The sequence below is a fragment of the Coenobita brevimanus genome, chromosome 24 (genome assembly GCF_032717465.1).
Source record: "Coenobita brevimanus isolate Jiangsu-jjx chromosome 24, ASM3271746v2, whole genome shotgun sequence".
NCBI lineage: Eukaryota > Metazoa > Arthropoda > Malacostraca > Decapoda > Coenobitidae > Coenobita > Coenobita brevimanus.
Window position 1 is genome coordinate 62,421,346 of NC_136977.1, and position 22,088 is coordinate 62,443,433.

At 38.0% G+C, this 22,088-nt stretch overlaps 1 protein-coding gene across 2 annotated transcripts in view; it reads left to right on the plus strand.

Moving 5' to 3' along the window:
• Positions 1 to 20,804, plus strand: part of LOC145393517 (uncharacterized) — a 136,532-nt gene extending 115,728 nt beyond the window's left edge. Inside the window, exons 53-59 of one of the 2 annotated variants that reach the window (XM_080267666.1) lie at positions 220 to 347; positions 3,936 to 4,121; positions 6,020 to 6,156; positions 6,754 to 6,860; positions 8,073 to 8,289; positions 8,984 to 9,098; positions 20,029 to 20,804. In XM_080267666.1, the coding sequence (XP_080123792.1) occupies positions 220 to 347; positions 3,936 to 4,121; positions 6,020 to 6,156; positions 6,754 to 6,860; positions 8,073 to 8,289; positions 8,984 to 9,097 (889 nt within the window). In that variant the 3' untranslated portion in view covers position 9,098; positions 20,029 to 20,804. Of the gene's footprint in view, positions 1 to 219; positions 348 to 3,935; positions 4,122 to 6,019; positions 6,157 to 6,753; positions 6,861 to 8,072; positions 8,290 to 8,983; positions 9,099 to 20,028 lie in introns of those variants that run through there. The other variant, XM_080267667.1, reaches the window with a different exon arrangement.
• Positions 20,805 to 22,088: the final 1,284 nt, after the last annotated feature.

Genomic DNA, 22,088 nt, shown 5'->3' on the forward strand with positions numbered 1-22,088 from the left:
AAAAGAAAACTTTATATATAAGTGTGCTATCAGTTGTAAATACTGTATTTTAATTAAATACATAATTATTGCAGTGCATTGAAAAGTACACAAGCAATCCTAATGTATTTTTCTAATTAATTTTTATAGTACAGTTACTGAATTGTCTTTTATACTATATATGGTGTGTATTCATGAACATTTATGATTAATGCCAATTTTTTTTTTTTTTTTTTTTAGTATTCCAGGAGATTATGACAAAATTGTGGGACCAAATGTTACAGAGTTCCTTGCAGTTACAAGGACCCAACTTGCCAAAAGACTTGTTATCCCAGAAAGTAGAATTATCAACATGAAAGTTACAAATGGTAAGTAATCTACTCATTAAGCATACTTGTTTTATGTAGGTGGTGGCAGCCATCATCCACTCACTTACTGCAATGCTGCCTACTTCTTCCATCACCCTTATAATTTTTTTTTCTGTGTCTGCCCCATCTCTCTTCCCATTTCTCTTATCTCTTCTGTCACTCTTTATTACTCTTCTTTCCTTTCCAGGTGGCTTTACATTGAGTGAGAAGTCTAACATAAGAAACCATTTACAACACCAGGTGGTAACCATATAACCAACCCATTCGTGTTCCCTATGTGTCAACAAGTGGGTTGGCGGAGGGTTAGTTCCCCTTCCCATAAAGCAGCTAACTCAAAGACAAACAACTACCCCTTATGGGATTATGGCATCTGGCTGTAGACAAACTGACAGAAAATACAAAGTTATCATCACTGAGCTCAATAAAAATGATATTGGGGACAAGGGAATTAAATTGACTGATGTCTCAAGTAACAAGACAAAGACATTATTCAGTCAGTGGCATAGCTTGGGGGGGGGGGCACAGGGGCATTTGCCCCAGGTGCAAAATTCTTAGGGGGGGGGAATGAAGTAGTGGGGAAAAAAAAAAAAAAAACGCTCTCCCCCTCGTACAGAAAATCTCCCAATATATATACTCAGTTTTTCATATATATATATATATATATGTTGCCACGTATACATTTACGTTATTTTAATTCGCTAATTAAACCATTTACTAAAGTGAATCCTTATCAATGAATTAAACAATGAATGCCTATTTTCTTAAAATACATGATTTCCCGTTTGGGGGAAGGGATACTCAGGTACTGTAATGCGGTCCATAACGGGTTGCACAAAAAATCATATTTAAAAAATTCAGTTTCCAACCGAGTTGCAGTCAGGCGGCTAGACACCGTTGAGATTTCTTACATGCATTCTTATGTACCCGCCTCGTCTCCGGTGATGTGTGCAGCTGACTGACACGTCACGTTGCATAATCTTCTCAAAATCCACCTCACGTGTAAAATAATCCTGGTGATGCATATGTGTATAGAAGAATTTCTATTCAGAATGACATATTCGCTGTTCACCTCTCTTGTCCATGTAGATATCACATACAGTTAATTGTTTGGCATCATGGATGAACATGCTGTGGCCTCCATTATTTCTGCATTTGGTAAGAAGGGTTATCCGATATGACTAACAAGAAGTACAGTGATAATCTCGAAATAAGGCCAAGTAATGATTGGCGAATTTAGTGTTGCAACACCAACACAGAGTAGAACTTTTTTTTTTTTTTTTTTAAATGCAAGATCTTGGTTTTTTACCCCTACCTTGGGTTCTTGGAGATTAATTCTAAAAGTATCCTGGAACTTTTTTTTTTTTTTTTTTTTTTTTTTTTGAAGTCCAAATAAATAAACACATTAAACCAGGAAAATATATTCTAACTTTAATGATTAGTATGAAATGATTGTCTATAATAACATGTACGCGCCCTGTGAACTGTGTGTACAGATGCAAAAGGGCTTTCCTTTTGATGAGGAAAATGTGCTGGCATTACTCAGTATTTTTGATCCAAAAGTATCTCTGTCTCCCAGAAGAACAAAATGGAGAAATGAATTCCCCAAGCTAGGCATCAATGGCCATATAGCCCCACTAGGTTACAGGAGGGAGCTACCCTTCCCGGCAACGGTAGCCCCGGGCGAGGCTCGAACTTGCGACCCCCCGGCCATGAGCTCGATGCTCTACCACTGAGCTACTGCGCCCCCAGAAGAACGAAAGCAATTGCAAATTTGGTGGTACACTTCCCTACTCTCGTAAAGGAGAAAGAACTTGATTCTCTACAGGAACAGTGGCAAGATCTGTTGGATTCCAGATCAACTCTTCAGCATCTCAATCAGCAACATACTTCTGGCACGAAATGCTTGGAATTACTGATGGGAACAATTAATCTAAATCTGAATTTCTTTCAAGATTATTGGGTGATCTTTTAGTTCTACCACATTCTTCTGTGTTAATTGAGAGATAGTTCTCATAAATGACTATGCTAAAAACCATGACCACGAACAGATTGTTGACCCACAGAGCTGTCAATCGGTTGTTTGTAAAACAAGCCATCGCTTGACAAGAAGTACTGTGCTTTGAATGGAAACCATCAAAAGAACTCATCATTGACATGAAAAATGACAATATTGGCCAGCATTATGGAGATAAGTGTTGCAGCACACAGCAGGCAACACGTATCCTTCCGACGAGACCAAAGTTGCCAATAGCAGAGAGGAAAACCCACGGGTTTATGTACAAATATGGCACCTTCCCTGTGGTATTTGGCAAACTTTTCTAAAAGATGAGCTGAAGGAGCTATACCTGTATTTATATGTGTGTATAAAAATTGTTACGTAAATATATATATATTTTTTTATACGGTCTTGGAGATTTTAGGTTAGCTCTCTTGGATTTTTCTACTTTTCCCAGTGGCAACCCTGGCTGTAGCCAGTGTGTGCGTGTGCCTTGTTCTGGCGTGTCGACAGGTTAGTTTTGTTTTTTTCTTGTGATAATTGTTTTGCTGACGCGGTAGTCATTTCTTATTCTTCGTTCTTCTGTTTCAACTATGCAAAGTATATACTGTGATGGTTGAATGCAAAAAGGTAATAACATTTCACAAGCATTCTCAGAGACATTGATAACAAACAGTCAAAAGTACATTCTTTTTTTTCTATCTGTCTATCTATTGCCAGATGCTTCAATCCTGTAAGGGGTGGTCCCAAACAAATTGCCTCCATGTCACCCAGTCCAATGCCACTTCGCTGCCTTGCATCCAGCTCACACCCCCCCTCTCTCAAATACCTCTCCACTCCATCCCTCTATCTCATCCTTGGCCTCCCCCTCCCTCTCACCCCCTCCACCTCACTCGCATACACTCTCCTCATTAGTCTTGTGCTCTCCATCCTCTCCATATGGCCAAACCACCTCAGTGTATTTCTCCCAAAACTTTCTATCACATCCACATCCACACCACAGTGCTTCTTCACTTCCTCATTTGTCAGTCTGTCTCTTCATGTAACTCCACATGCTTCTCTCAGATAACTCATTTCCACTGCTCTCTTGACTTGTATCTCTCTAACAAGGTCCAGGCTTCACTTCCATGTGTTAGAGTTGGTATCACAGTACTGTCATGCAGTGACTTTTTTTTTTTTTACTCCCAGGCTTACTTCCGTGTTCCATATCACTGCTTTCAAAGAACCAGTAATCTTTCTTCCTTGTTGTATCCTTTCAAGCACTTCACCCTCTAAACTTTCTTTCTTAACAATGTATAAAGCATTTGTGTGATGGAACAACATTTCTTCTCTGAAAGGTTATTGGGGTTGTAATGAAGAACAGCAGGTCGGGGTATGAATAGGTAACCGTTTTTATATACTGTAGTATGAATGTGTAGTTCAAATTCACTTTTTCTGTCTTGTAGGAAGAAGAGGGTAACTAATGCAAGTACTGTATTTTGATTATATATCAGATTACCGTTCTTGAGTACAAATTATGGTTTTATCAGTACAGGTGAAGTAATAGAGTCTGAGATATTGTTTCTTTCATCACTCATATTTTTTATCACCAGGAAGCGCCATTGTGGAATTTGACATCGTGATGGACCCAACAAGATCATCCACCAAGACACCTGCAGCTTTGAGATCTGAACTAGAGGATCTCATCAAATCTGGAGGGCTTGTTTTGTTAGGCCCAGCCAATCAGGAGATAAAGGTTCCTCCACAGGCTCTTGATGGTAGTGGGCCAATAGTGGAAGGTATGTGGCATTTGCTTTTTAGTGCATTCTTTCTCAAGCTCTGTATGGTGCTGTGTTAAGTGCTCTGTGATTGTAACTTGCCAGCCAAAAGCTTATAACCCATTTGACAACTCCTTGATGGAATGGTTACTACACAGGAATATATTTGCGTACAGTTTTTATGTCAAAGTGCTGATGAATATTGTATTTCTCTGTCTCATACTGCTGACCCATAATGAGCTCAAATTTTTGCTTAAAGCCTTCCAGGCAGCAGCAGACCCATAATAGCATGTGTATGAAAGTAGGCTCATAGTACAGTAAAGGTTATGTTGATGTCTTTGTTTATCATAGCATTTCTTCATCTGGGGGGAAAAAAAAAAAATCCCTTCTCATACTGTAGATGACAGTGAGAAGTCATTGGAAGATGTATTGCTGATGTTTTTGTACATTGCATTTGTCTGTAGTATAGTATGTTGTAAAGGATCCCATCTAACAGTTCATACCCCATCTCCATGTATGCAATTTTGTAACTCTGTCGGTTCCACCGCAAAGAATGAGAGGCTGTGAATACTTCAGGTTCTCTAAACACTAAGTAGTCCAGTGAACAGATATCATAAGCCAGGGATCAGGTATCAGGAGTCTTGCTTTTGGGTTAATGGTAAACAGACAAAAAATAATAATAAATTTACTACAATAATAACAGTCATAACACCAAATGTCTGCACCACAGTTAAATACATACAAAAGTCTCTTATAAAGTCTCCTTCAAAAAGTAAAAGTATGATTGTCAGCCCCTTCCTGTATCCCTGGGTGTTCCGTAAGTTAGCCAGCCGTGTAGCACTCGAGCAGGAACACCTCACAGGAGTCACTAATGGGACATGAAGGATGCCTCTCCTGTCCGGTCCTCGACAGAAGTAGGACCCTAATGAGGAAACCCATAAAATAAACAGTTCACTCTCAAGTTCACCCAGTAATGAAAAAATTACAACATTACGAACTCAATATAAAACCACAAAATTAACACAATCACTGAAGTGAAAAGACGTCAAGAGTTACCTTACCTGGCTGGTGGTTGGGGAGCAACTGACGGTACTACGAATGGAAACTACCATCTAACCTCCTGTGCCACGTCACGCCCCCTAGCTACTTGCCACCTCACCAAATGAACCCGAACTAAATACCAAAGAAAAAAGGACAAATCAGTGTCCGAGCCGAATGACACTCAGGCACGAAGCACTTAACATACTATACCCTCACAGAAGCTGATGTTAAGTTATCTGTCCTTGAATCTGTGTATCTGTTTCCGTTAACAATGTACATGTTGCATGTTTACAGTATTTTGCTTTTTTACATATTCAGAGTTTTTATTGTGCACTGTATCAAGGCAGTATATTGTCACTTACTCTATATTTCACAAAAAATAGATTATACTAATGCAGTGCGTTCTTTCCTTGTTTCCATACTGCTGATTCCACAATATTCATGATGTCACTGAAAAGTAATGATAATTGCTTGATTATTTTAAATGGTATTTTTCACTGCATAATGTGTTGTTTCAGCATTTAAAACAAAAGAGCGAGAATCCAGCACTGCTGTCAAATAAGACTAGGGAAGTTAGTAAAGGGACACTTTAGTTTAGGAGAGAATTTTCATTGCATTGTAGCAGTATGCTCAAAAGATAATAATGTGTCACAGTTTCTCACATTGGTTTATTTTCAGAGCAGAGTGGAGTAAAACCACATTCTCTTTGACCTGGCCTAACCAAGATGATCCTCTCATTAACCACTCTGTTCTCATATGACTTTTGTGCCTTTTTTTTTTTTTTAAGTTTCACCATAACATCTTTATTAGAATGGAAATTAATTTCTTACTTAAAAAAAAAAATACTACACCATGTTGAGATACAGTATCACTTTCAGAAAAGAAAGATCCAACAATGCTTCCCATCATAATTGGTTCTGTTGTTGGAGGAATTGTGCTGATAGTGCTGGTCTTCATATGTGTTGCCATATACTTGAAAAACAAGAAGAGAATGGACAAAGTTCAGCCATTACAGGTATGTTAAATTATATGGAACAAGCACCTGCATATCCCTACATACTCATCCTTTTCAGTTCACCTTTCTAATTCAGGAATTTGGCTACTTGGTGCTCTGTGTTTCATGTAACAACACAGTTGGTCATTTCTGGAATACTCGTCCCTGATTCATCCCTCCATTTTGCCTAGAACTTTCAGTCTTTTAGATACAGTTTTTCCTAACACTTTCAGAACTCATGGATCTTGATTTTGCCTTTCCTGGATTTGACGATCTAGGAAAAGAATAGGAATGCAGGCTCTCTGACATTTGTTTTTCTGTCTTGGTATAAAAGAAATATTCCTCCACGCCTTCCAACTTAGATCATTGGTACATACTTCCACTAGTCCAGGTTACACTTCATCATATACCCCCCACATTTTCTCTTCTCTACATTTTTGGTTTACATCTTCTCATTCTACTATCAGTTGCTAGTCTATGAAATTTTCCATAATAGTTTTTTTTTTTTTTTTTTACAGTATATTATAATATGGGTACTGGCAGTGTAAAACAAAGGTAGGTAGTTAAAGCAAGCAAAAACACCACTTTTATTTAGAACTTATTTTTTCATTCCACTAGATGACAGACTCGAAGCAACCCACCTACAGCTCCATCCACTTTGATCAGGCAATGGATGGCACAATGGCCTCACTTCTTAAACACAGAGGCCCAGGAAACTTGAGCAAGTAAGTTAACTACCTGCAATTTTTACAGTTGGATATTACAGTCCATAGTGGAAATTTGCTTCAAGCATCACTGTGTGATTTGAACCTGCTAGTCTGTTGCATTCAAGAAGTTTGTTTTATGTTAGTTTGTAAATGATAATTATGTGAAAATATTCACAGCACAGTCAACACTTTGCCACTACAGTGCTTCCAGGTCACTGGTTCATGTTGTACAGCAAACTTCTGATATCAACTGTACAAGGTTCTGTACAACCTCCCAAGTCCAAACATCCAATTTCCAAAACTTCCACTTTCCAAAATATTTTTTTCTGCAATTGGGAGATGTTGATATCATCCGTCTTCACTCAGTCAGTGCTTAGTTGAAGACAGTTTATTTGTGGGCAAGTATAACAACGGATGATATATTATTAATACATGGTACTTCTATCAATCTATTGCCAGACGCCTTAATCCCATACAGGGTGGCCACAAACAAATTGCCTCTACATCGTCCTGTCCCTCGCAATTTCACTGCCCTGCTCCCAACTTACACCCCCCTCTCTCATATACCTCTCCACTGCATCCCTCCATCTCATCCTTGGCCTCCCCCTCCCTCTCTTCCCCTCCACCTCACTCACATACACTCTCCTCATCAGTCTCTCACTCTCCATCCTTCATTGTATTTATTTTTGATGATATTGTAGGCCATTTTTTACATGATTCTTTTCATAGTTACCATTACAGTTCAACTTTCTAAAATATTTCATTTTTCAGAAAGCCTTTAGAACTAAGCATTTTGGACATGAGTGTATGTACTGTGTCAGGAAGGGTATGACCACTTGTAGAGTGTTAATAGTTCTTTTACACTCAGATGTTAGGCTGAGGGGTTCAGTTTTTTACCTCTTTTTCAAGTTAATTGTTTTTCCTTTCCAATGAGGCACCCAGACAACTAATTATTTTTATTATTATTATTATTATTATCATCATTATTATTGTTATAATCACTCTCATCTTAAATGTCAGGACCAACTTGCCTTGCCCCAGGTCCCTTTGCTCCTCATGGGGCGACATAGGATTGCATGATGAATGGATGGATGGATTATTATTATTATTATTATTATTATGAAGAGGTAGGTGGGGGCACTCACCATCCACTCACTCAGTGTAGTTCTGCTTTTGGTGTGGCAGTATCTAGCGTGTCATAATTTCCTTTCCTATTGATCTCATCTTCAGCCGTAGCTTGTCATCAGGCGGATCATACTCAGATGAGGGAATTTACATTGAGAGGAGATCTACAGCTGACAGCTCGCAGGCCAGCTCTGGCCCAAACTCAGCAGGGGGATCAGGAAGCTATGATTCAGGGGCAGGAGACGAAGTACCCCAGGCATTTAGATATCGCAGCCCAACTAAAGAGGAGCTAGAGCGCTCAGGACCAATTCCAGAGCATATAGTAAGTATGATTGCCATACAGTATTGATGGTGAGTGGCAGTTTAATGTATTTTGAATTGTTTTTATCCAAGATGCATTTAGTAATTCAGAAGGAACATGGGAGGAAGTAATGCTTGTATTATTTGATTTGTTTACTTGTTTAATAAGTTACCAGTTATGCATTAACAATATCTTCGTGTCTGTGTGTGTGTGTGGGTGTGCTTTTTTTCTTTATAGTGCATTATCTGTTGATTTTTATTCTTTGAAGTATATGTAATGGATTTGATGACCATGTTGATTTATTGTGACCCATAACATCATCATTTGGATCATGGTCATGATTTTTTTTTTTTTTTTTTTTTTTTTTTTTTTACATCTGGTACTAGGGAAATCCAGGATCTGGAAAAGGAAGCAAGTAGTTTCAACTGTATGCTTTCACATGCATTTTTCCACACCTTTGTCTTTTCACGGTCTCATAAGTTTTGCCCAAGATTTTTCAGTGATAGGTCAGACTATCTTCCAGACAGCTCTGTCTTTCCACTGTCTTTGTACTGTATACTTAAACTTTTCCATTGTATAATTACATACTCATTCAGGCTATGTGCATTCCTCTCCACTGTATATATTGTTTATGACTACTATTACTTCCATTCTTTCATAAGTTTCTGTTTTACTCTAATGTTTAATTAATAAATTTTTACTGAAAATATTCCAGGATTATGATATGCGTGGCTTAAGACTGGGTCATGAGCTTCCAGGAAAACCAGATTATTTGTTACGAGAATTGCCAAAATGGCCAGATTGGACAAAAAAGGTTGAAAGGTTTTGATGTGAGTAGATAAGTTAGTAGAGCATCCAGTAGAATTACTGTGTATTGAACTTGGCTTTGTACTTAGTTGATGACTACCTTCCTGCTTTGTTGCATTTGTTTATTGTAGGCTATTCTTTCCATCTAATGTTATTGCCTGCCTGATATAGAGTACTGTTGCGGATGCATTGAATATTTATTCGCTGCCTTGGCTATATCTCAATAACATCCATATCTGTAAATCATTATATTGCTTCTGCTTGCTGTTCAGCAGCTAAATAGCAGGAGCCAGTCATTTTTATTTTGAAACTCTTGCCTTTTATGACCTTGTCTACACATTACAGTGTTTAGACTTGTGAGGTATACAGGTATATGATTTTATAAGTGCCTTTATAATAATGATGCTGTACATTTTTCATGTGCTTAAGAAACTTTTTGTAAAGTTCCATCCATATATATATATATATATATATATATATATATATATATATATACACAATATATATACAATATATAAATTGCCAGACGCCTTAATCCTGTAAGGGGTGGCCATAAACAAATCGCCTCCATGTCGCCCTGTCCCCCACTATTTCATTGCCCTGCTCCCAGCTCACACCCTCCTCTCTCATATATCTCTCCACTCGATCCCTCCATCTCATCCTTGGCCTCTCCCTTCTTCTCCTCTCTTCCACCTCACTCACATACACTCTATTCGTCAGTCTCTCGCTCTCCATCCTCTCCACATGGCCAAACCACCTCTGTGTGTTTTTCCTAATGTGTCCTATCATATCCACATCCACACCACAACGCTTCTTCACTTCCTCTTTTGTCAGTCTGTCTCTCCATGTGACTCCACATCCTCTGCTCAAATAATTCATTTCCACTGCTCTTGCTCTTGACTTATGTCCCTCCAACAAGGTCCAGGCTTTACTTCCATGCATTAGAGTTGGTAACACAGTACTGTCATGTAGTAGCTTTTTCACTTCCATGCTCATTCCCTGTTTCTTATCACTGCTTTCAGGGAACCAGTAATCTTTCTTTCCTGCTGTACCCTTTCAAGCACTTCACCCGCCAAACTTCCATCCCTACTCATCACACCACCCAAGTACTTAAACACACTCACATTTTTTTCCATTTCCTCCTCATCCAACCTCACTGTACAGTACATACACTGACTTCACGTCTCTCGAAGACCATAACTTTACTCTTCCCTACATTCACCTTCAGATTCCGTTTCTTACACACTCTCCCGAACTCATCCACCAAGCTTTACAGCTCCCCGTTGTCTTCACATAACACAGTATCATCTGCAAACAACAGTACAGGGAGTTTCCAAACACTGCCCTCTCTCACTAGGGCTGCTCCAACATCCACTGCCCTACATTGTATCTCCTTTATAACCCCATCCATATACAGATTGAACATCCATGGAGACATTACACATCCTTGTTTCAGTCCAACCTTCAAATGGGAAAATTCACTTAGTTCACTATCCGCATGCACTGCAGCCTTAGCACCCTCGTACATATGCTTCACATTCTTCAACAACTTCCCAGCTACTATATTTATTCTTAATACTTTCCACAGTCCTTGTCTATCCAACTTGTCATATGTTTTCTCCAAATCCATGAAGGCCACATACAACTTCTTTCCTTTCTCTAGAAACTTTTCCACTAAAGATTTAAATGAATATCTGATCTACACAACCTCTTCCCTTCCTAAAACCTCCTTGTTCTTCTCCAATAATCCTCTGTTATTTCCATTACTCTGTCAATAAGTATCCTACCATATACTTTTCCTGTTATGCTAAGAAGACAAGTACCCGTATGATTACCACACACTTCTTTTTCCTCATTTCCTTTGTACAGGGGAGTAATTATACCTTACATACATACATACATACATACATATATGTATATATAATATAACCAGCAATTTCAAAATTATGGAACAGTACAGAGTGTACACAAATTGTTTGAGTGGTTTAGTTCTTATATAAAACTTATGAAGGGATGAACATTATTACTCTTTATTTGTCTTCTTTGAGATAAATGGTCAGTGTTTTGATTTAACTGTAACAATGTAAACAGTATTTACATTTCACACAGCCACTTAATAGTCATTAATTAGATACTTTGTAACATATGGCTGTCACGCTAACCTGTGGTGTGTGTCTGACAGTTATGATGATGTCAGGGTGGCAGTCACAGAGTGTAGAATGCTTTATTGAGAGTAAGTCTTCATTCAGTCTGCAGGAAACTTATAGTTTCGTGTCACAGTAAATGACCTTCCGAAAAATTTCAACACGTATGATACCGCCAGTTTCAGGAAACATAGATTTTGTGGAATAAAAGTGCAGGTTCTTTATGCCTTTTATGATGAAGGTTATGACTGTTTTATATGTGTTTGTCTGCAGTCACACAAATTGACACAAACTAGAGCTCGTCAATTACAAATGCCACATTCGGATTCAGACTTAGTGTCATTGAGCTGCTTTTCACACTGTGACTCCTGGACTTTGGACTAATGGCCATACATTTAAAATATTTTTGTGGCATTCTACGTTTGTGTGATCATGGTGACCCACCAGTGGATTTCATACTTTGTATGCTGACTTGTAGTCACAATTATGATGAGTCTGGTAAACCTGATGGTGCAAGAAAAATGGTTTTGTAGTATCAGTTCTTATTATTTATTCATGCAATTAAATGAGAACCACCTCTGACTACTTCACATTTATTCTAATAATTTAAGCATCTGGTGATCACACAGATACAGCATCCCACAAATATAGATTCCACAGTTTGTATAAACATATCATTTAGTGTCAAGTGCAGTTCAAGGTCTTTACATATTTTCGTAAGCATACAACTGCTGGTTTCAAAAAACCTCTCAGCAGTGTGGCTTCGCTTGTGGTGTGAAAGAGCATGACTGCCATACTGTACATGAAACATTATGCAGTTAACAGTTGTTAAGCATCTCTCTCTCTCTCTCTCTCTCTCTCTCTCTCTAAACACAGGTAATTGTTACTGTATTACATATATATGTTGATTATTTCTTTCAGAAGACAGGTGGATGGTAAATGTTTGTCCTTTCTTAACAGTAATATATGAGACTGAAACCATTTGGACAATTATGGACAGACTATTAAAGCAAAATGCCCTTATGTATTTCTTACCATGTAGAAATAACAATTTGGTAAAGCAAATATATGCATTATAATTAAGTGTTTATTTGCAGCTGATGCCTATTGAACACATGAGCACATCATCCTGCAACATATATAATGAGATTAATGTGTGGGTAGTCAAGTAGCTAAACTGATGGTAATTGCAGTTGCAGAAAATAGAGAAGAGTGTAGATGGGTTGCTGCCTGGGTCGCCCCAAGGTGCAGTCACAGTACAGCACAGATGGTGATGATGGTGGCAGGGTTAGACATTTATAAAGCTTCTTCCTCACTCTGATATAGCCATTGTGTTGCCACATCAAACAGTTGCATCTCAACATTTGCTTCTATCTTGGATGTTGCTTTTTTATGTGTAGACTGAATGAAATAAGTTGTCATTTTAGTTCAATCCTTTTAATATCAGTTATTCTTAAATCTGTAAGAAAGAAGCACTTTTTTTTTGTTCTCTTTTTTTGTACTGCTCCATCACATCTTGCCAAGTAGCAAAGTAATATTTTTCTTTAAAACTGCATGCCTGGAAGGCAAAAATTTTTAAATGTAATAATTGAGGTGCTTGGAGGGAAAACCAGGTAAGCGCCACCCCGTCCAGAAACGGAGTTACATATACCATTTTATTCCCCAAATCCTCTTCTACCACTACAACAAGGGTTTAAGCGAAAAAGATGTCCCTAAGATGGTTGAAAATTACGATTTTTAAAGGGCTGTGAACGACCGTACTGCTATTGATAGCCAACCACTCCATGACATTACCATTAGGTCCATTTTGGCTTAGTATTTTCTTCTCCCAAGTACTGCATCCTTGGAAACCAACATCATGTCCGGTTTTCCTACTTGAGTTAAGGCAATTTTACCATAGTATTCATGTCAAAACACGCACTTATTGTAAGCCGCATGTATGTGAGGCTAAGAGTGAGAGGGAAAACCAGGCGAGCGCCACACAGCAGGAAGTGGCTGCAAGACGTGGCAATCGTGTGGCTCGACGCATACCACCAAGCTTTTTTTTATGACACCATCATAAAGGCACATGTCCTTACTTACCTACTGACATATTTTCAGTCTCAATATCTTATAGCTGACCTACAATAACACATATTATAGGTAAAAGTACTGCTACTTTGTCGTCGATTGTTGTCTAACAAGAGGAGAAAGAAGATGCTATTGAATTTTTTCGTTTAAAATACCACTAATTATCAGCGTCTGAGTATCATTATGGAAAAGTAGATGACTTAGGCTACATGGAAAAAAAAACAAGAGCAGAATATCTTCATTGGTTGAAAAGTTATGTCATATTTAGAGTACACAAACTTTAACAGCGTTTTTTTTCTGTTTTCTTTTTTTGGCGCTTACCTGGTTTTCCCTCTAATGGCCTCAATTATTACAGTACAGTTCTGTACTGTAATAAACTTTATTGCCAGACTTTATAAGTTTTTTGGAATTACTGAAGCAAGCTGTTTCGATGAATTCTAGATTATTGCTTATGGTGGTAGAAGTCTTGGGTTGGAGATGGCTGTGTGTTAACACACAAGGTTTTGAATACTGTATACAAAATGGCTGGAGGTTTTTCTGTCATGAAAATGCTGCTGGGACAAATTGATTTCCTAGAGCTTAAGTGATCTGAACTGTGATAGCCCAGCCTTGGGCTATCACAGTTCAGTATTAGAGGATTGGCTGTTATTGGTAATATTATAATAGTGTAAATCTGTGTTGCTCTTAAACAGATGAATTTATAATTTTGGTATAGATGTTAACAAATGACTGCAGGAATTGTCTCAGTTGAAATTGCATACTGTATTTGAATAACAGTTGTATTATGATCTTACTCTCTCTCTCTCTTTCCATTCTAAACAGGGAAATTTACTGGCTTCTCTGGGTATATTGCCTGTTTTGTTATGTAGTTACTCCTGACCAGGCCTATATTGAGCTCCTGTAATAATTAATTACTGTGAAATGAAAATCATATCCAGTGGTGTGCATACACAGTTTGGAAAGTAGGGGCTCCTGGGGACACCAAACCCCATGCTGGTTATTACTTGAACTACTTGAGGATGATGTTTGTGAGGGGACTTATAACTCGCAAGGTAAAAGGCCACAGGCTGTAGCCCCTTTGAGCCTTACCTGTGAAACCCCTGATCATATCAACCCTGAAAAACATCAGTTAGGCTCTCAGCACTGATGGGGCGATGAGAGAAGTAAAAACACGAGTAATGGAGAGAGGGATGACGTTGGTAATGAATGGTGATGGATGGAATATCTCAAATTTGTTTAATGCTAATGATGTAGTACTACTTGCAAATACCGGACAAGAGCTTGGTAGACTAGGGCAGTGCTTTGCTGATGTCTGAATGTTGTGCTTTGAGAGTAAATGTAGAAGAGTAAAATGATGGTTATTGAGAGAGAAGATGACTCCCAGTGATATTACAGTAAATGGAGAGAGAGAGACTGGAATTGGTGAGAGAGTTCAAATACTTGGGTACAGTGATAGAAAAGAGAGGAAAATGTGCAAAAGAAGTGACAAGTAGAGTGACACAAGTAAGGAAAGTAGCTGGTGCTATGAAGTATTGATAAGAAACAGAGGCCTGAGTGTTGCAACTGCATGAGGCTTACATGAAGGAATGTTAGTGCCAACTTTAACATATGAACGTGAGACTATGGTGTGGCAAGAAAATGAAAAGTCAAGAGTGAGAGCAGTGGAGATGAGACTGCTGAGGAATGTATGTGGAGTACAGAGAGTGGATATGATACAAAATAATGTGATATGTGAAAGATGTGGAGTGAGGAAGTCTGTGGACACGAGAATCGAAGAGAGTGTACTGAGATGGTATGATCAAGTGGAGAGAATGGATAACAACAGAGTGGTGAAAAAGGTACATCTGAGCGAATTTAAAAGAGGGAGGAGGTGAGGTAGGCCAAGGAGAAGGTGGAGGGATATGGTGGATGAATGAGGAGGAAGAGAGGTATGGAAGTCACTGAGGCTAGGGGACTGACAAGAGATCAAGCTACATGGATTAGTGTTTTGAGAAGAAAAGAAGAAGTGCATGATCAGGGATTTGGCACCTCTTTTTAACATGACAGCTCCTGGACTGACTCTTGGATACGTTTATGTGAATCTACAGAATGTAGTGAAAGTTTTTGGTGTATCAGAGAGAGCCAGGATTTAGTGGGCTTGAATAATGAGTGAATGGAAACATGGCCCATTGGATTTGGCAAACTTTGGCTCTCTGTACATTGCTACTCCTCACCCTGTCCTAGGGTGGGAAATATGGTCTGGATGATGATGATAATGATGATGATGATGAATGATATCCATTCATCCTTCATCCAATCCTGTGTTGCCCCATGAGGAGCATAGGAGCCTGGCGCTAGGCAAGTTGGTCCGGACATTTAAGATGAGAGTGACCAGCCTCACTCAACTCTGAATGGTATTATGTAAGCAGTAAACCCCAACCACCCCTTGGATATAAACCTGCACAGACTCAATCTGATTGGAGCACCTCAATTACCCACTAAACCACCAGGCACCATAATTTGGTTATAGGGTTGTCACCCAGCATAGTAAATGGTGTCCTGGTATACAGGAAACCATTTGGCTTGTCACTCAGTGAAGAGTCACTCATAGGCAGAAGGAATATATATATATATATATATATATATATATATATATATATATATATATATATATATATATATATATATATATATATATATTCACTCACTGTGAGCTGCTTTTTAGTGTATGCTTAGGTTTTGTACATTAAATCTGCTCCTAACTGAAGCAGTTCAGTCAAGCAAGTCAAATGTGTTCCTGAACAATTACTTTGAGTATATTGGAATATTGTGCAAAGTGAATCTGTATGAGAGCTTTAGAGTCTGTGGTGCATAGTTTTTTAAGCATCAGTCTTATATAGTAAAGTATATTAATGCAACTCTTAGTAGACTGTAGTATTGAATGATATTGGTTGTCTGCTTGTCTAGTAATTCTCCCTTCATTAGTGGACATGCCTAACCAACCATTAGTATGTATTCAGCAGTACTGCATTGCTCATCTTGTTAAGTAAGCTTTGCATTTTCTTCATTATATAGAAATTTAATGAGGTGGTAGCACTGATGCATGGTATAATGGGCCACTTATTGGCTGCAAGAGTGATGGTTTATTACACACTTAATATATCTATAGTATTTAGTTTAATGGTAGCCATGTTTTATTTTTTTTATTTTTTTCCAATACCTGGTACCTGCATTTGCATGAAGATTTTAGACCTAACATTTTATAAAAATAAATTAATAAATTACTTTACATTTTCATGCAAACTTATGATTTTCATTGGTGTTTGTCGGCAATATTGTATCATTTTAGTAATGTGCTAAAACTTACCTATTAGTTGATAGAGGTCAGTAATGAAGGTATCTCTGGATTTTAAATATTTAATGTTATTATCTTAAAGTGTTGTCAGAAGGTACTATTTGTATTATTTTGGAATGGTTTATTTACCATTGATGTCAGAGTACTTGCATTCTGTAGTTATTGTACTCATGGCCATCAAGTAGCAGTGTTAATTCATGCTGGCATGTTACTGTGTTACTGAAGCATGCAATCGCAGCACAGTACTTTAATGGAAATCCCTTATAAAGGCCTAACTGCCTCAGGCCACTCATCCAGTCTCTCTCTCTCTCTCTCTCTCACACACACACACACACACACACACACACACACACACACACACACACACACACACACACACACACACACACACACACACACACACACACACACACACACACACACACACACACACACACACACACACACACACACACACACACACACACACACACACACACACACACACACACACACACACACACACGGAAATAAGGATAAAGAACTGGTTTAATACTGACTGTAAAAATGCAAGAGAAAAGAGATTTGCTGTGGATCAGTTACAGACGACATAAAAGCGAGAGAACGTATAACAACTTCAAGCAGGCAAGAAATGATTCTACAAGGTTAAGGAAAGAAGCTCAAAGGCAGTTGAGGAAGACATTATAAATAAAAGTTCCAATTAGCCAGAGTTGTTTTACAGCTACATATGAAACAAAACAAAAGTTAAAATACAATCCATCATGGATGCGGGGAAAATCTCTATCAATAAAGAAGATATTTGTGAATTACTAAAAAAAAATTTCCAGTCAGATTTTACTAAAGAAAGTTGATTTGTGACAGATTAAAACAAACAAGCATGCTCAGACATACAGTATTAGCAGATATACATATAATGAAACAAGAGGTCCAGGAAGAGATGAGGAAATTAGACAGGGGAAAAGCTAATGGTCCTGACGAGATTTCGTGTTGGGTATTACAGGAATGTGCAAAAGAGCAAAGCAGACCATTACATTTAATATTCAGAGAATCCTTAAGACAAGGAAAACTACCTGATGTTTGGAAGAAACCAAACATTGGGTCCCTTTTCAAGAATGGAAATAGACAAAATCCACTTAACTACCGACCAGTATCACTGACCAGCGTCTTAAGCAAGATGTTAGAAAACTGATACGAAGAATTTAGGTAAATCACCTGGAAAAAGACAGTATGATAATAAAAAGACAGTTTGGTTTTAGAAAGGAAAAATCATGTGTTACTAACTAATTAACCTATTAAGTTACATTAAGTTACTACTGTATAATAGAGTTGCAGACATCATATATTTGGATTTCAAGAAGGTATTTGACAAAGTACCATACAAAAGACTTTTATGGGAACTGGACAATCAGGGAGGTATCCAAGGTAATCTGTGTGATTGGATGCAAGATTTTCTCAGTAAAAAGGAAATGAGAACAGTGTTAAGGGGAAATTACTCATCATGGAGAGATGTGACAAGTGGAGTTCCACAGGGCTTGATGATGGCACCAATTATGTTTTTAATATATATAAATGACACAGACAGCAACATTGGAAATGGAATCTACCTAAATATGTTTGCTGATGATGCAAATATACAAAGGGAAATTACAAACACAGACTCTTGCATAGAGCTACAAGAGGAATTAAATAAGCTTCATGAATGGAGCAATAGATGGCATATGGAATTCAGTGTGGACAAATGTCATGAAATAAAATTTGGTAAAAGTGAAGAAAGACTGGACTGGAACTATAAGTTAGGAAGTTGAACCCTAAACACATCAGAAAGGGAAAAGGATTTAGGAGCAATTATCAGTAACAGACTATCACCGAATGACCACATAAATGAAAAAGTAAGGAACATGTACACACTGCTTGCTAATATGAGGGTAGCATTCACATATATAAATGAAGATATGCTGAGGAAGATAATAACATCATTCATCAGACCAACTCTGGAGTATGCATCAGTAGTCTGGAATCTGCATCTCAAAAAACATAGATAAGATTGAGATGGTGCAAAAGGGCCTCAACAAGATGGGCGCCAAGTTTAAGGGACCTAAGCTGTGAAGAAAGACTTGAAAAATTAAATCTGCCAACATAACAAATGATAAGGAAAAGAGGGGTCATGATTATTTTTAACTGCATCACAGGAACAGAGAAAATGGATGTAAATAAGTATATAAGCTATGGGGAAGCGGCATTAAGAGGACACTGCAGAAAATTGTACAAAAAGAGAGGTGATAAAGAGGTAAGGAAATTCAGTTTCCCAAATAGAGCAGTTGATCTGTGGAATGCACTGCCGAATGAAACAGTGTGTGCCAAAACATTTCATAAACTTAAAGATATGTATGATAAACATGATTCAAAACACGGGACAGTACAAGCTTGGCTCATTCCTGTAAAGATACAAGTAGGTGAGGACAATTAGGTAGGAACACACACACACACACACACACACACACACACACACACACACACACACACACCAGCTCAGTGGTAATGCTCTTGCCTAGCATCTGCTAAGATGGGGATGTGAAAAGTTTCATTGACGAAGCGGGTGGGTGCTGTCCCCCTTGAGCAAGGGGATGGGTGTGTGCATGTGTGAAGGTCAAGGCTGTGCCCTTAGATAGGACTATATGAACTCTCAGCTCTCTTCCGGGAGGGTTAAAAGCTGGTGATCACAACCATCATGTGATCCTGACTGACCCGGTGAATTACACACACACACAGACACACACACACACACACACACACACACACACACACACACACACACACACACACACACACACACACACACAAAAGAGCTGACTACAGTTAACCATCTGGGAGTGATGTCAAACTTGTTTTGAACTGCATTATTCACAATCAAACCATATAGCTTGTGAGAACGGTCACTCTTTTACATGTCATGCTACTGAAGGCTGTGTTACAATCTTACATGATACTTAAGGGCTGTGTGTGTATAATGGAATGGTTACTTCACCATAAAGTGTCAGAATCCCTGCATATTGCAGTTATAGCAACATGACTGTATATGTTTTTTACTTCCTCTTGTCCATTACTCAACTATTCTGAAGTTGTCTCATTTACTTAGTTGGTAATACATTACAGTATATTACACCATAGCTCAGTTTTACTGCTACACAAAATAGCTACAGAAATCATTATACAATTTGCTGCCAATACTGGGTACTAAATCCATAACAGTAAAAGTAGTTCATATTCACAGGTCTGATTAAATTACTCAGAGTGTGAACAAATGATAGTAAACCTTAATTATCTGATGAGGCAAATATTATAAAATGCTTATGTAAGTTTTTATGTGAATATACTGTGCAGTGAGGAAATGGTTTCTTTTTGCAGAGGAAGAAGATCATGGCAGAGCGTGAAGCTCTTCCTGGAACACCAGGGAGCCTAGCCTAATTCACATTCCTAGTTGGGCCAGATGGCAACGCAAGAGCTACATCCCACTTCTCACAGCCCCTTAACGGACAATCATAGGGACAGCTGGCTATCTGCTCCCAGTCCACTTTCTAGATGCAGAGGTTGCATTATAGAGTATATTTTGTTTACCTGTTGTATTATGTGGTTTAGGTTTTGAGATGTATACCATATATTTTTGTCTTTGAGATACAATTAGCCTACTGTAGTAATAGTCCGAGGATAGTCATCAGTGTAGCTTTCTGTTTGTTTTGTGAAACAATATCTGGAACTTCAGAAAGTATTACAAAGAATGTCGGCTAAAAATTAGTACTGTATATTAAAATGTATTGAAAAATCAGTACATATCTGCTCACAAGACTGAATGTTGATTAGAAGAGTGAGCTAAGAATGTAGTTTATTTTTCTTGAAAACAGTCACCTAAGTTGGGTAGAGATTGGAGTTGTTATTTGATTAGTCATTGATCGGTGCTTAAGTTTCATACATGAAATTCACAAGAGCTTGACAGTATTTTTAATAATTCAGTGTTATCATGACATCATGCACAGTTTTGTAATAAACACCATCACTGTGTATTGTGCTGCATTTATGAACATAATTAAAAATGGAGAGACGTGTGCTGTACATGGATTGTTTTCAAATTTTATATATAAATGAATAATTGAATTGAATATGTGATTCACCATAAAGTTAATTAAGCTTGGACATCATTCTACTTTTTGAGAGATTAATTTCTTTCTAATAAATTAATTTGGTGTGTTGTAATAAACATATTACTGTATTTAGTATAATCTTTCCTGAATTGCTCTCAGTTCACCTTGCCATATGATTTAGCCAGATCTATAAATGCCTTTATTATTTTTCACTCATTCTCACAGACTTTTTGCAGCACTGCCTTCTTGCGTATTTTTTTAATCCATACATCGTCTACCATTCTGGAAACCACCTTCTTCATCACTCACAAGACGTACTGGCGTCTGCCTTACCCTTACTGTCAGTTTTATTTTATATACATAAAACTCTAAACAGACAGTTTCCTTCTTATTTTATTTATTTATTTTTCACACATTTCAGAGTGGTAGGTAGGAGTACAAACCATTCATTAACTCGAGATAGTGCTGCCTTCAAGTGACAACAGAATGACAAACCAAATGGTTTCTAGTATCCCAGGAACCTGTCCACTACACAGGTAGGAACCATAAAACCAAATGGACAGCTGGTAGTTGGTGTGCAATATGGATGTCATATAAGAGATTAAATCTGAGAAATGGTTTGGATTTATAGTTCACAGAATGCCTCCCAGGGAGAAGTGACTAGTCACCTTCCCCTTGGATATCAGAAATAAGCAGCCTAGGCCTGGGCCTCTACCCTCCCTTGGGGGCATTAAAAGGTTGGATGATAGAGAAATAGAATAAGTGTAATGGGTCATTTTGGACCACCAGAGGAAAATGGTAACAGATAGGACTGATGAACTAACTGAAATTTTAACAGTGCATATGATGTGCACTGTGCCACAGTGATGCAGTGCCAACCAGAATTAACCGTTCCGCATGCTGGCAAAATGTGAGTTGAGAAGGTGTACTTTTTAAAGTGTTGGAATAGCTATGTTTTATTTGTGCCAGTTTGCATATATCATCAGCATGATTTGACTTAGTGCTAACATATTCAAGAATTTAAAGGAACACTGGAGTACCAGAATGTCCATCTCAGTTTGGATTTTGAGCATTAGACATGAGGTAAATGCAGAAAACAAGATAAACATGCTACCATCAAGCCACTGTGAATCCTAGTGGAGAGAGTTATTTGCAATTCATAACTCAGTGATGTACAATACACACTGAAAATATATATGGTTTAGAGAGACTGCAGAGACTATTGAAAAGAGCCTGATAATTATAAGATTAGAAGAGAAAGATTCTAGGAGATGTTTTTGACATGAAGAATGGGAGAACAATGCATAGGTTTGTCTGGCAGTACAACTG